At 43.4% G+C, this 16,011-nt stretch overlaps 1 protein-coding gene across 2 annotated transcripts in view; it reads left to right on the top strand.

Moving 5' to 3' along the window:
* Positions 1-9,568: 9,568 nt before the first annotated feature.
* The window catches only part of PPM1H (protein phosphatase, Mg2+/Mn2+ dependent 1H), a 130,719-nt gene continuing 124,276 nt past the window's right edge, over positions 9,569-16,011 (top strand). The window contains exon 1 of one of the 2 annotated variants that reach the window (XM_085569351.1): positions 9,569-10,148. In XM_085569351.1, the coding sequence (XP_085425477.1) occupies positions 9,913-10,148 (236 nt within the window). In that variant the 5' untranslated portion in view covers positions 9,569-9,912. The remainder of the gene's footprint in view (positions 10,149-16,011) is intronic. The other variant, XM_021547410.3, reaches the window with a different exon arrangement.

Raw genomic sequence — 16,011 nt, 5'->3', positions numbered from 1 at the left:
TGTCAATGTCTATCAGTACCTGCAAGGAGGGTGTCAAGAAGATGAAACCAGGTTCTTCTTGGTGATGCCAAGCAATAGGACAAGCGGCAGTAGGCAGATACTGATGCACAGGGAGTTCCACCTGAATTTCAGGAAGAACATCTACTGTGTGGGTGACCATATGCTGGAAGAGACTGTCCTGAGAAGTTCTGTAGCCTCTCTCACTGGGGATGCTCAAAACTGTCTAGATGCTGGCCTGTGCAATGTGCTCTGGGATGACCCTCCTGAGCAGAGAGATTGGACCACATGAGCCTCTGTGGTCCCTTCCAACTTTGCCCATTTTGTGATTTTATGGCATTGCTGAAGCAGCCCTGGCTGAGAGTGCTTCAGTTTACCTAGGGAGAAGCAATGGGCTTCAGTGCAGGTTGTAAGGAAATTATTAAAACTAACACTGGATTTTTTCTCTGGAAACTCTGTTGTGCTAACACCTGCATTATTTCATTTCACTGTTACCATGACTGTTACCCGAACTATCAAAACTAAAACCACATGCACGGGAGCTTCCCTCTACTACTATCTTTTGTATAATGATTATCGACAAAAAAAGGACAGAAAATATGGTTAGTGCCAATCCTGACAATGTTGGTACAATATGGTTATGTGCTTATGTGCCAGTGTTGGCACATCACTAATTTTGCATGGGTGAGCAATTCTGGCAAGTTACCATATCAAAACTAATATAGGCATCTGAATTCTTGCAGTAATACTATTATGATCCAGTTAAGTCTATTTTTATGAATCAGTGTTCAAGATATAACAAGTGCTTAACTCCAAAGCCAAAATACAGCTCTGGGTAGGTACATGGGTACCTACCCATAGCTGTACCATGATGGAAATGTATTGCTTTTCAAGAGCTGCTAAGCACACAATATTTTTGAAGGTAAAAGGTGACTGAAGCCAAGTGGAAGAACTTTCTAAAAATCAGGTTTGCTTTCCTTGGCAGCTTCAGAAGCAGTCGGAAACAGGTTCTAACCCTCTAGTTTCTTATGGCTGTGTTTTGCAGAATAACAGCTTCAAGGGGGCTTAAATGGCTATGAATTTCCTACATCAAGATCTTCACAACTCTAAAATTACAGGCAATGTTGTTTAAATCATTAATATTTACTAAAAGCTAGCAAATCACTCTTTATTCATAAAATCAGTAGATCCTAAACTTATTTTTCACCAAGAACTGCAGTCTTTGCTGAAACCTTTTTATGAAACAAATAAAGGCATTATGATATTAGAATAATAGTCTAAAATTATAATAATCTGTATTACTGAATTAATGTCTTTGTAATTGCTGGATGCCTTTTCCACTTCAACATTCTGCTGCCCCATCTTAAAATCTCAATCCTTTTCCCTTGTGTGGTAGCTGCTATCCCCCACAAACCACTTCTCACCATGACTTAAGCATCTAATTTCTTTCCCAGGAGAGGCAAAGACTTATTTCCTGTTTCCATTCTTGAGAGGATTTCTGGTCATTTGCAAGGCTGTGCTCAGGGAAGAGACCCTGCCTTGGGACAAGCCCTTCCAGATAGAGGTATCACATAAAAATGCTGGGGCATGGTCACTGCTCTGCTTGGGTGAGCCCCCTGCACTCACAGAGAGGCACAGCAAGCTCAGCATACTGCAGTGCCACACACCAGTTTCAGTCCCTTGCTAAAAAAATACCTGGATGTGGACTCTTGCTGGATGGCTTTAGGACATTGAATAAAATGATAATTGCGTGTGTGAGCTACAGTCTTGTGACACAAAATCCCTTGTGAGGAGCATATGAGAACAACACAGGAAACTTAACAGTGTTGTCACTGCTTTCCTTAAATGTGTTTGTTTACACTCAGGGCATAGCTGGGTTTGACTGAAAGCACTAAGAGATCAAACTTTCCTGAGAAACTTCTCTCAAAGAACTTCATCCTTGAAAACCTGCTACATTAGTGTAGCTGCCAACAGGGTTGGAGAGATGCCTGCTTACCAGCATTTTAAATGCTTCCTATGCAGTTTATACAAGCCTTTCCAACCTGCTTTGAATTTCAGGCTTCATCAGATTTAATGGAACATTGCGGCTGTGTTTGTGGTGTCAACACTTTTCTTTGGTCTGTTCTTGAGCTGCAGACTCTCTCTCCCTGCCATCATGACTTTCACCCTGACTTTCAGGCCTGCATCTCCCCCTAAGTGCTGCTGAAACAGAGGTCTGCCCACCAGGGTTATTTTGAGCACTGGCAAGGGAAGTAGCTCACAGTGCTCATCACCAACATAAACCCTTTACTGTTAAATAAATAATGCCTAAATATAGACTATACTTTTGCATATTTTTCTTAATCATGGGTCTTTTTTTGGAACTGTAAATTCCTGTAGTTCAGTTAAGTCCTTTTGTGAAATTAGAAATGAAGATACAACTAAATCCATGGAGGAAATACATTTTTGGTTCTGGATAGCAAAGCACAGGCACAAAGGATCAAGGACAAGAGCATAGATGTGACCATGCTTCCTATTTTTTGACTCAGGATGGGTTTGTGAGGGCTGGAGCTTCTAAACCCAGGATGAGCAACCCCCAAAACTTCCCCATCACATTCACTGGTGCTGGGGAGAAGAAGGCATCAAGCTGCAGCAGAATTACTTTACTCTTGTCTTCAGGGAGACCAGAATCAGTTTTCCTGAGGCTAGTGACAAATTTTGGATTAGCCATGGGGTACCATGACTGCATCGTGTCCTCAGAGTCTGAGGGATTGTGCCAGCTATGGGCAGTGAGCCCTTGGCACCTCCCCGCTTCAGGCAGGGCTTTAGGAAAGAACTCAAGTGGAGGGTAAAGGAGTGTGAAAACACGGAACAAAAGGAACTTCCCTGCAGCACAGTGAGAACTGTTTTCAGTGTCTAAGCTGAAAAACAATTGGCAGCAGCCAGCATTAGGTTATGGCATGCTAATTATTTACTCTCATTGCTTGAATGCATTTGAGGTGCATGTATCGCTCTCAAAAGAGGATCCAGCTCCATAGAAATATATTTTTTTAAAAAATATTTTAAATTAAAAACCAAAACCCTGTAGATTCAGATGTGAAATCACAAATAATTATTTTTCCAGAAGGTCAGCATATTTATTCTATGGCAGTTATTTGGTAGAAGATCATGATTCTTGCCTTATTGCTTTAAATCTGTTAAAAAGCGTCTTTTCTATTGGGTTTCTTAGGTTATTACACACAATAGTTGAAAGACCATGACCCATAAAAGCCAGAGGTTAATTTGATTTTCAGATATGTCAGTTGGAGTAAGCAGAAGGTCGTGCAGATTGTCTATTGTTGTGGCATTGTGTTTGCTTAGGACATTTCCCGTGGCTGCCTTGGCCGCGGAAGCAGAGATGTTCAGACAGCCTTGTTTGAACTTTTTCCCCATCATCTCATTCCAGAACTGAACTGGCTTCCCCCAATGCAACCTTTTCAGTGCTCAGTGCTTGTTTTATTTTCTTTTTGAGAGCATCTGAAGAAGCCTGGTTTCTATGAACTTAGAAGATCCTTCAAGTTAGCTGCATTGAATGCTGCATTATAGCACAACTGAAATGGGTCCAGTTCTCAACCAATGAAGCTCCTGAGTGTTGCTATACTCAGGATGGCTATTACTGGCACATTGCTAATGCTCTCACATGTCTGACCCTTGATTAGCAGCACTGTAGTGCTGAATTAAGCCCTGGGTTTTTGTCACTAAATCCATTCTAATTGAGAGAAATGAAGCAGATATAACAGTTATATTTTTGTGTCTTTAGGAAGAAGTATGAAGATAATTATTCCATTATTATTATTATTACAATTACTACTACTACTACTGTTGCTACTAGTACTACTTTTTTAAAACTCATTCTGCAGGAGATTTTCAAATTACATAACTTCTAATCCATAAAAAATAAGTAAAAAACAAAGGCAAATCAGTCCCAAAACCCCTCCATAAATAAAACATGGTGAGGAAGAATTAATTTAAATAAAACTGTCATGAGCATTAATAGAAGAGACCACCCAAGTTATAAAACAAGAGCAGGGCAGAAATAGAGCCATGTGCTTGTCTAGGCTTAAATGCTTTAGGTCCCACACTACTGACAGGGTTTTGCAGAAAAAGAAGCAGATACAAAAGACCCTTGAAGGATGCTGTAAAAGAATGGATAAAATTTCTAGTATCTTATTTCACAAGTAAACCAGAAGAATTTTTTTTTTTTTTTTTTTTTTACTATAACACAACTCAACAAATATTTATATACTCACTTTTACTTCTTCATCAAACTTTTGGAAGTGCCAACAAATTCTAAATCCTCACTGTTGTTGTTGTTGCTGTCTATTGACAAGGTTCCCTGTATATTAGTTGTACCAGTCTGAATGACAGCATATTAATAGCAGAATGTCATGTATTTGGGAAAGCAGATAATCAGACTGACTGGACAGGGCCACAGACACCACAGACCAATGCTGGAAAGAACACAAAAAAGGAATGAGGAAAATAGTTTCCATATTCCTGCCTACAGAAGATGTGCAGAAATCTAAGAGCTAAATTCAAAAGTAATATAATTTATTTAACTTTCTCTGCCATCATTCACTATAGCTGCAACTGTGGTTTATGAAAACATAACACATCTGGTAAACTCAGCCTAAAGTCTAGGACCCTGGAGTTTAGACAACTTATTCAAATATCCTACTTCCTTCCCTGGCAAAAGTATCTGAGAAGGAGCACCACACAAGGCACCTGGGATTTCATATGTCCAAGCTGATATTCAAACCTTCAAGTTCTGCCCAGAAGTGTTTAATTAATAAAAAATATTTTAAAAAGCACTACCTAACTCTAAGCATGATGGTTAAGGCTTGACCATGCTGCCAACAAGACCATGGCTGATATGCATTTGAAAGCCAGTGCCTGGCTAGCCTGAACTGCAGGAAAGCTTGTGCAGGAGAAGCCACAGCTCAAAGGTAGGGAGAGAACCTTTGTTCCTGTTCACCATCTGCTCCTAAACCACCACCAGCAGACAAGAAGCTCCTCATCTGCCCATCCTGCTTAATCTTGAGACATCCCCATGTAAGGAGTGTCTGCAGTGAAGGCAGCTGGCAGGTTACTCAAAAATTCCCTTCCATGTGGTACATATGAACCACTTCTCTGTGTGTTTAACCCATGTTATACCCAGGCACCAGTCAAGACTATCTTGTATTCTGAAACGTGCTTCCACTCGATCTGAAATGTTGAGGTAGTTGAAGCATATGTGCCTGTACTTAGTCAAGCTTTTAGTACTGTCCTCCACTCCTACGAATACCTACATGTCCTTTTACCTGCTTATTTTCCTGTTTTCTCTACATTGAAATCTACTTGATTACTTTCCGCTTTTTTTTTGCTGAGACTGACAGCAAAAGTGTTGCTACTGCTGACATTTTGAAGCATCTCACAACATCACCAGGGCAAGATGTTCTTTCACAAGAGCCAGGGCAAAGGGGCCCCAGAGAGGATATAATCATCTTGCTCCACCTCCCCTGTGAAAAGCTGCCAACAGAAGCACATAAACTAATCCCTATTCCATCCCATTATTAGCAGATTTAGCTACAGGCATTCAAAAGGAAGATATAATGGAAAGTAAGAAGAGACTGTAGCAGCAGAATCATAATGATGATGCTTATTGTGAAATTAGAAGATTATTTTCAGGATATTTGCAGGTAGATTCTTGTAGAAAAAATAATTCTGTAGCCTTTGGCAAATGTGACACTTGCAGGCTTATGGGCAGTTTATGTTGATGTAATTATATTTATATAGATTGCAAGAAGTGTTATGATTTTCTGACATCCTCTGCTTTGATTGCTAGTCAATTAAGATCTGTCCTCAGAGCCTTTTTTATGCCTAGGTATGTAAATGAAGGCTGCTTTCATGCAGCACATAATGTTGCACTTATTAGTCCTCCACTGTGAGAAGAGGTATGTACCCACATTTCTGGCATGAATACTTTTCCCACTTAGCTGGACAACATATTTTTGAGTAAAGACAGGGCTGCAACAGGCCTTCTCTTCAAATTGCCTCCAACATATTTCTGGGAAGGTGCAGAAAGAATAAGTCTGCAAAGGCAGGAGGGGGAGGCTCTGCAGGGAAATGCCCCGGCCCCAGCCCCTGCTTTGTTAAAACTATCCTGATTCAGTACAACAGTTGTGCTAGGAAAAGGCCTTATCAGTTAAGTCCTAGTGGTGAGAGAATTTCTAGTTTTTGAATCCCTAAAAGTATAGGGTTTTAGCCACTTAACATGACCAAGAACAAAGGTAATTCTCCACATGTATGGAGATAGGAGTGGGGCAGACAACTTCCAGCTCCTGTTCCTGCCTGCCATCCCAGGTCTCCTGATGTGTCCATGTTGCACATTGGCACAAAACCCACATGCACAACTAGTTTCACACTAGTCTAAAAGAAACTTTGTATACTTGCTTGCACTTTCCATGTTCCCAAGCCATACAGTACTTCAGCAGGGGTCTGATACATGCAGTATCAGAGGATGACCTGCAGATGAACAGCACTAGGCTATGAAAGCAAAATCCTGCTATAGTCCCTGTAGTCTGACAAAGCAAAAATACTTTTGGGTTTTGGTCACTTTGTGGCTAGGATGGCAGTTGAAAAAGAACATTTTACCCTAAATTTCATATATGAGGTCTTGGTCCCAATAACATTTTGTGGATTTTGACTGTTTGGATAGCAGTCTTCATTTGGACTACCAAGCTCGTGCTCTGTGGGGGACTTGACCGGACCACAAAGCCTTGGGACAATCACACTAACCATGAGAGAGATGCTCTTTCTGAGCTTCAGTTGCAGAAGTCTCTCAAAAGGAAATCCACGTATGAAATTAATATTGACTAGAGGATGGTGCAGTAGATATCAGGTATAGCAGAGAAAATATACCACTTCAAGTACTGCTAACAATTATTCATTTTTAAGCTTAATTCGTGCTTCTGCATGCAAATTGGCAAGAAGACCAACAGCTTCCATCTCATCAGCTCTGATAAGCTTAGAAATGCTGGGGGTTGGTTGCTGCAGGCAGTCAGAGATTGGATATTGCAGGAAGTAGGATTGATGTCTTAATAAGAGGCATTTTGTCCTCCACATCACTATGATGCTTCAGGCACTGTGTTTCTGAAGGGTCTTTCTCTAGAGATAAAGATCTTCCTCGTGCTAATTAAAGGTTGCACAGTCCTTTTGAAAAGGTAAGAATAACTTAATTGATCACCACATGACATGGTAATCTTCCTGAGTAGAATCATATGCAAACATAATGCTTTCAGTGTTTTTTGTATGGGAATTAACAGAGAAATGCAACCAATTCTGTCAAAGCTTTTTTTCCCTCCGCATATACAGCTTCATTTTCCATCTGCATATACAGTTTCATCCCATAATGTCAGGCACCCATTCTGACACACTCTGAATTTGTTCCGCAGCTCAGTTCACACCTGTGGATATTGACTACATCTGTGATAACATGACCCAGAAGTTCAAACCTACAGAAATGGCACATTCATCTCACATCAGACCTACTTATACTCTCTCCAAAGTCTTTGGGAGCTTTAATTGCCTTTATTCAGAGCATGAAAAACACAGGAAAAAAAACTTCAAGTAAGCAAGCAACATAAGGTATAAACAAAGTAAAAGCTGGTGCCCAAAGAGGCTGTGGGTATCTCCGTCCTTTAAAATCTATCCTTGGAAATATTGAAAACTTGATTAGACAAGTTTCAGGAGAATAGAACAAAATTTTAAAGTTGGCCCTGATTTGAAAAGGAGCTGGAGGACATGATCTTCAGAAGAAATTTCCAATCAGAATTATTTTATGCATGAAAGTTTAGAATGTTCTTTGTGTAAATCTGTTTTCATTATGATTAAAATTATTGAATTTGTTGAATGCTGAATATGATGCATGGCAAGGTGGCATAATTCAGATGCTTCAAAGAGCTCATATGAATGCATTTCTGGCCACACACAGCTTCACTCCCCAGCATGGTTACCCATTCAGACAGAAAAGTAGATTTACTCCAATGTCACATATAAGTTAACATTTAAAAAGACCTCCAAACTGTCATCTTTCCATTAGTCATGGGATTGCAGAAGGAGAGAGAGTCGATTTTCAAACATTTGCATAGAGAATTCAGTATCCAAACCTTTAAAGGTCTACATGCCACCAAGAAAAATGTCTGGCTGGGACCAGGTGGATCACTGGCTGGTAGATATGGGGAACTTTCTGAGCCCTGCAGGGACTGATTATTACTTCCTTTGAGAAGTGAGGCTTCAATTCTGACTCAAAAGTGAACATGATCCTCTTTCTCAGAGAATTGAAATCAAGGCATCTCTGTACTTTTACGCGTGAAGAGGCCATATCCCTCCTGTTGTACTGCTGTATCCTTACAACATTTTTGTACCAGAGGTAAGCATCCATACATTTCAAACAGTGCACAAATCTGTTTTGAGTGGTAAGCTGCTAAGCTGTCTCCCCATATGTCTTATCTTGGATTTTCCTTGTCATCTAGCAGAGATATTAATTTAAACTCTACATATTACTTCACATTTCTCCCTCATGTATTGTGTGGAATAGTGACTGCAGTATGGGACTGGAAAACAAACACTGCATTCTCTCAGTTTCAGTTTTAGTCAATGTTATTTTTCAATGTCTTTTGGTCCAATAAACTGCAAAGTTTAAGTTCCAGTACTTCACTACTCTCAAGGTTTGCCGTACCTACCTGCTCTATTTTGCAGGTCATTGCCTTTCAGTGAGACAGCTCTCAGGAAGGCTGCAGAACTACACGGCTCAGACAAAGCCTTGCTTCAGAGGACAGACTTCCTATATGCTCTTGCTCCATTCCTACATTTCCTTAAAGCTTGGCACACCCAAATCTGCAACCCCTCCACACATCTGTGTGACCACCACATGGAAGAGACCTCCCAAATTTATTTTTTTTAAATTGTGAAAGAGAATGACACGGTCAAAATAACACAAGAGAAGGGGTTTTTAAACATCAGTGTCCGCAAATTTGAATATTTTTGGCCCCGTCCTTTCACTTTTGCTCCATGACAGCATCCCAAACGTCCGGCGGTGCGCTGAGGAGCCCGTGTTTGCCGCCAGCGCTGACCGGCGGACGGGCATGTCCCCGGCCTCTCCGGGCAACCGGGGGAACCCACGGCAGGCGGGCAGCAGGGCTCGCTCGCGGCAACCGTCCCAGGCTCTTTTTTCTAACAAATGGCTTCCTGGGGAAAATATCCTTGGCGTGTTTGAGCAGAAGGCAAGTAAACCCTCCAAGCGGGAGTCTTGTCCCGCAGGATCAGCAGGCTCTGCCGGCGCTGGGACGTCGCTGGCTCAGCCAGGGGCAGCAGGGACAGCGCACTGCGGGCGGCGATCTCCAGCCCCCGAGCGACTCCGAGAGCACTGCCTCCCGGGCAGCGCATCCCGGGGGCGGGCACGGCCGCGGGCCCCGGCCGCATCGCTGCGGGCAGCCGGGGGCGGCCCCGCGGGTCAGGCTCCGCCCGCCGCGCACCTGCCGCGGGCCGGCCCCCGGCGCGGTGGGCGGGCGGGGGCGGCGGCCCGTGCCCGGCGTGTGCCAGGAGCCCGCCGGTGCCGCAGGAGGAGCAGGAAGCGCCCGGGCGAATCCAGCCGCGCTATCACATGACTCAGCAGCCGCTGCCGCCGGGCTGAGTTCGCCCAGCGCCGCGCCGGGAGGGGGAAACCTGCAATGAGGCCTCGGCCCCGCGGCTGTCCCTGAGCCCGCCGTCCTCCCGCCCGGCTCCGCGCGGCCCCGCGCCCCGCTGCGGGAGCGCGGGGGGCTGCCGGAGCCGCCCCGCAGCGCTGCCCGCCGGCGCGCCCCGCTCCCCGCCCTGCGCGGCGGCCCCGGCGCTGCCGCCGCCGCCGGCGGGGGTACTATGCTCACGCGGGTGAAGTCCGCCGTGGCCAATTTCATGGGCGGCATCATGGCTGGCAGCGCGGGCGCCGACCACGGCAGCGGCGCGGACTTGCCCCTCCGCTTCCCCTACGGGAGACCCGAGTTCCTGGGACTGTCCCCGGACGAGGTGGAGTGCTCCGCCGACCACATCGCCCGCCCCATCCTCATCCTCAGCAAGGACACCCGGCGCTTGCCCTGGACCACGGGCTACGCGGAGTGAGTACGGCGCGGCGAGCAGGTGGAGCGCGGCCGAGCGCGCTGCCCGCGCTCCGGGCGCAGCGGCGGCGGAAGGCGGCGATGCCCAGGGAGCCCCGGCGGGTGCCGGCGCTGCCGGAGGCTGGGAGCGCAGCCCCGGGCCTGCGCGGCGCCGCGGGAGCGGCGGGGGGAAGATGCCGGGGGAGGGGAGCGGCATCCCCGGCGCCGTCTGTCCGGCCCTGGCCGTAGCTCTGTACCCGAGTGGCTCCTTTCTGGGAGCCCGAGTGTGCGGACGGTCATCTGCCCTTGAAAGTCCCCGCGGGAGTGGCCGGTACCCGGGTCGGCGAAAGATGACCGCGGGCAGCACCGGGCTCCCCTACCCGTAGTGACGGCTCCGGAGCCAAGGATGACGTACCCGCCGAGTACTGAACAGCAGTCTCGGTCCTTCACCCTGGAATAAAAAGGGCTTTTGGTAGGAAACTCGGTTTGGTTTGTGCGTGTGTGAATACTTCTCGCTGCCCCGGAATGGTGAAATATGTGGGGTCTGGAACACCTTCCTGTGGACCTGACAGCCGTTGTGCTCGCTGGTGGTGACTGGTCAGATATCTCTCAAAACGCATTCCAGTTTGGGGAGACACTTGAGGACCACAGGCTCCAAACTGAGAGAAAAAAAAAAAATCCATTGGCTAGCCCCCAAACTGGGCTTTTCAAATGGTTTGTTGCCCTGACTCACTCATATAATGGTATTTACTTTAGAGGGTGTCTGATCAGGACCTGGTTGTAGCCTTGCCAGCCAGGCGAAAGGCAGTGTTCCTTTGGATACATCCAGCTGGCAGTGGGAGTAGCTGCAGAGGCAAGGCATGTCCTTGCACTTGATGCCTTTATCAGTAGGCACATAGTTTTCCTTGGAGATTCTGGGCGCAGGATTCAGTATTTGGTTTCTTTCTGTTACTGCTTCTAAGTCTTGAGCATGTCTGGCCATCCATGTTGCTACCAACTCAGGGATTACTAAAGTTACTAAGTTAGCCCTTCCAGACTACAAGTTGTTTTGTATAGTCTCTTCAGACATACATGAATTCCCCAAAAAGCTGTTGCAAAAACTACAGTGAAGGCTTCACGTTGTTAAAGAGCAATCACTAGCTTTATTTAAAAGGTTGTTACATCATTGGGGATGCTGAAAAGGGAGATTTAAAGATAGATCTTAATGAGAAATTTTAAGAATTTTAAATTGGATTGTTCTCCTCAGACTAATAAAGAATTGAATAGGTTACTGAGCAAATTCCCCATGAACTGTAAGTTTAAATATTTAAAAGTAAGCTCTAATTGTTCTGCCACTATAATAGTAGCTTAAAAAGCCCTTCTTTACCAAAATAAGAACATGCTGCTATTTTCAGCTTTGGTGAAGTTCTGTGGCTTTCAGCAAGTATCTGTAATTGCAAGCTAGTGACAAAGTGGAATAGAGGTTCTCTGGCTCCCAAGTGTGTGCATCCCATGAGCTTCACCTGAGACTGCTGGGGCAGAAAAATGTGGCTGCTGGAAAGTGAAGATTTCATTGAGCCTGTTGATGAAACCTGATGTGAGAGAGTGTTTGGAGATAAACTAAATGGCTCTGGTGGTCCTGAAAGCAGAACATACCAGAATTGTTTTCATATACTTGTTGCTCTTCCCTCTTGAGCTTTGAGCACCTTGGTTAATTGGAAAGCATAAAAAAGTCACTAGCTTTTTCAGTTCCTGTTGGTATCTATGTGAAAAGAAGTTGCCCTTTTGCTTTGTCTTTGGTAGCTTTTTTGTTGTTTTGGTTTTTGTTTGTTTGTCTTTGTTTGGTTGATTTCAGTTTTTTGTCTAACCCTCTTCCCTTGCAGTTACTGGCTCTAGTGCTTGCGGAGCAGATCTAAGGGAAAGGTGGTACTTGTTAGAGGGAACTAGTGAATGTGTTACTACCCTCTTCCCAGAAGTATGTATATAATGTTCCAAAATTGGAGTTCACTGTAATCAGAAGATCTCAAAATGTTCGCTGTGGAGAAGCTGAGAGGAAAGCAGTGCCACCAAAATTTCATTGTTTTCCAAAGGCAAAGGATTGAAGAATAAAGGAAAAGAAGAAAATATGGACAAACTCAAATTTTGCCAAATACAAACTTTTTTTTTGTTTTACTCGTACTGAGCAATTACCAGGCTTTCTGAAAATATTTGTAGGACTTGCTGGGAGAGGTACTGAAACTATGTTTTTATTTTGAAACAGGTTTGAGTTACATAAAGAAATGGAAAAAGTATCAGGAAAATGAAATTACTATTACACATATTCTGAAGTTTGTTGGCTTGGGGAAAGCAGGGAATAAAGCACTTTCATGCTATTATTTAGCTTTTTGTTATCTATATTAAGGAAACTATCAGAACAATGTTTGCCTTTTGTTACAATACAAGTGAGCACTTAAAGAATGTTAGGAGGAAGTTTGGTGTCCTCACAAGCAGCTTGTGATGTAACACAAAGGTCAGCTATTTAACTCACATTTTCCTAGTTTGCTTTGGTGTGAAGACATGAGAGAAGACATGCCATACCTGCAGTGTGCCGAGGTGCAGCTTCCCTGAGCTATTGCCTTTTCTGTGTTTTCATGTTTTAGCAAATCAGCAAAAGTGATTGCAGTGTTTTGTTGGTTGGGATGCTATGGACACAGGGATTTTTACTTCCTGAAGGTAATGAGATGTTTGTTGTAGACTTAGAAGGTGGGGATTTGGCCCAGAAGGTGTAAGGAGAGTGTGTGCCACCTGTACTGTATCTGCCCTGATGTTGTGAGCCACTGCACAGCAGGGCTTGAGTCAGTGGATTTATGTTCCACACACAGCAGCAGCATCTGTCTCACTATCTTTAGGAAGAAATTCTGGCTCTGAGAACAGGTCACCTGGAGGCTGAGTTTCAGGAAAGCATTTGTAATGTTCATGTTCTTTAGTTGTAAAGCGTTTCCGTTTACAGATGATACTGGAGTTCCTTGATGTCGTTATGTTGGTGTTTCATCCAAACTGGGGGAAGGCATTTCAGGGTTAGACCTACTTCCCATGCCAGACTGAAGCAGTTTGTATGTACAAAATATGCATTTTTTTAGGGGATTCCTCTTGTTTCTTTGATTCCTGAGGATTAGTATTTCTTACTAAACAACATACTGACAAAGTAGCTCAGTAGCCTGTTGGCTATTTCTTTTCCCTAGAATCTGTTTGGTATGGGCCTGTGCATCTGACTTACTCCCCTGGAACAAGCCTTTCTCCTGCACTGCACTTTCTTCTTCCTCTTGTACTGAACATTTTTTTTGTAATGGGTATTTTTGCAATATTGTTTGCAATATTCATGTCATATATTTTAACTTATTTTTTAAATTACCTACTTAGCTCTGTGATATTATGTAGTGAAATGCAAATTAGCCTTTATTTTTTTTATTATTAACTTTACCTTTTTTAATGGAGTGATCATTACAAAAAACATGTAGGCGGGCAAATGAAATCTTCAGAAACATACTTGGTACTGGGATAAAATATCATTGCTTCCTGACATTTTAGTGAGAATCCCATGGGGACTCAGCTCTCCTTAGTCAGTGAGCGACCTAAAGGTTTTCTTCTGAAATGACTGTCCTGCTGTCTCTTCCTTGCATGGGAACCCTGAGACCTTGAATTTCATTTCACCTCATACAGGATGGCAAAAGGTCATGTTTCAAAGAAATATACCATAGACACTTGCTAATGTTTGTCAAGATCCATAGAAGCAAAATTAAAATGGTATCCCATATCCAGTAAGCTTTTTAATTGTCTTTAAAGGTATTATTTTAATTAGAAATAAACTTTTCATTTTTAATCAAGGGCACCCTTAACATAGTTCTGCGCATGGTTAGCTGGTGTGCATCAGGAATGACCCTGGGAGAGGGTAGTCTGTTCACAAACATTCTCCTAAGTCTGCCTTTAAACCAGAGGAGTAAGATTTTCAGCTCTCTGAAAAGTTAAGTGATTTATTTGAATAAGGGTGGGTGGGAGGGATCCTGCCTCACACTTTATTTGCTTGTACGTCCCTCTCGTCTGCAAGCAGCTGCACTCCCGAGGCCACTGGGATCTCCTCTGGAGCTTTCTCTGGCTGAGCCACGAGCTGTTTTTTGAGCTTCTGCCTGGATTGCCCTGTTACCCGGAGGGAAGTTTCTTCTTTGGTCCCTTCCCGTGCTGTTCTCAGTGTGTTATGCTGCTTCCCTGCAGCACTGCTGATAAGCAGCCCCAGTGTTCAACTCTGAAAGTAACTGGCAAAGGCAAGGCAGAAGCAGAGAGTATGTAATGTGAAATGACCCAGACAATATTCACTGCATCTAAACTCTATCGAGAATATTATTTTTCACCTTTTCCTCTTTTGCTTTATCTTCCTCCCTCTGTGAGGGTAGAGGATGAACAGGGTGGAGCAGAGCCTACTCTCCTAGCTGAATTCCCTTGACTACATATGGCACGATGAAATAAATGCTAAATTTGCAAATGACAAAGAAGTAGCCTGCTGCTCATGCTGGTGGAGTTGCAGAGAAACTGCGACTGAGTAGCATTTTGTGGTAGAAAAACAAGCTTAGTCATTTTCCATCCATTTTGAATGTATATTCCTACAGTTCAGAATCCAGTACTGTAATTGCTTTTCTGAACTGTATGAATCCTGGGGATGGGACCATAGCTGGTTGCTTTTGTGTCACATGTGTCATTCTCTTTGCTCTTGCCTTTCTGCTGTCTCTCTGGGGATCTTCAAAAGGTGCTATCAAATACACTTAAGGGACAGGGGGAAAGATTCAATTGTATGTTGTCTGTGTCTTCATGCAAGAGACAGTTTTGCCTGACTTTTACATTTATTTTTTTAAATATTCTATATAACACTTAGATACCTTTGCAGTTCTGAGTTATAATAGGTTTCCAGAAACTTGACTTTACTGGTATGTGTGTTTCTTGGCTTAAAAAGTCAATTTGTTATCCCTGCAGTGCTTTTTGTTTGATGAGACAAAGTCCGGGCTGCTTTTCCGTAATGTTACATTTCAGAGATACTGTGTTTTCTTTGCTCTGCAGGCCTGCACTAGAAATTACACTTTCTCTTTGGTGTTGGTGGCTACTGACCCATAATGAATGCAGAGCTGTAGGTGAAGTAGGATGCCCGTGTCCTTCCAGCATTATTACAGTGGCAAGTTGTTACACTTAAAAATGAAGAGGGGGAGCAGTTTATGGATTTTTTTTTTCTTCTCAAAGTACTGGATTTTTTTGTGAGGCTGATGATATTGCATCATGTTTTCGATGTTACTTAGTTTGTAGCAAATTAATGTACGTGAGAATTAACTGCAGGTTTTTGTTAAAATGCTTTCTAGCATTTCTCAGTGATCGTAAACTCTTTGAGTTAAGATAACATAGAAGTATTCGTCTACCTTTCATGTTCTGTCTAGACCAAACTATTTACTCAAATGATAAGCATTTTAATAATGTTATGAAGCAGGTGAAAGCTTAACACATCTGTGAGCTGAGGCAAGGCAAAACACAGAAAATGCTTGTCCCAAGTTGAGTATTTTCATGTTTGAGGATAGCATAGGGCTTGCAACTACTTATTCTAATCCCCATTGTTTCTTATGGCATTGTTTCTTATGTTGTTATGAAGATAACAACACCACAGTCCTGCTTCTGTGATTTGGAAGTGATAGTCTTTCTTACCCTCACCTGGGAGCATGACTCATACCCCATCTGTAAATACATTTTTTGTGTGTGTTCTGTTTGTTACAAATTTCAGGAGGATGAGACTTATGGGGAAAGGAATACTTTTTTTTAATCTTGTTCTGTTTGGTTGTCAGGTTATGTACACAGAAATAATTAATTACTTTCCTGTTTTAAACTTTTTTTTTAA

The sequence above is a fragment of the Lonchura striata genome, chromosome 1A (assembly GCF_050655825.1).
Source record: "Lonchura striata isolate lonStrDom1 chromosome 1A, ASM5065582v1, whole genome shotgun sequence".
NCBI classification, from domain to species: domain Eukaryota; kingdom Metazoa; phylum Chordata; class Aves; order Passeriformes; family Estrildidae; genus Lonchura; species Lonchura striata.
The sequence above is the reverse complement of the archived record's forward strand: the minus strand, read 5'-3'. Positions and strand labels throughout refer to the sequence as shown.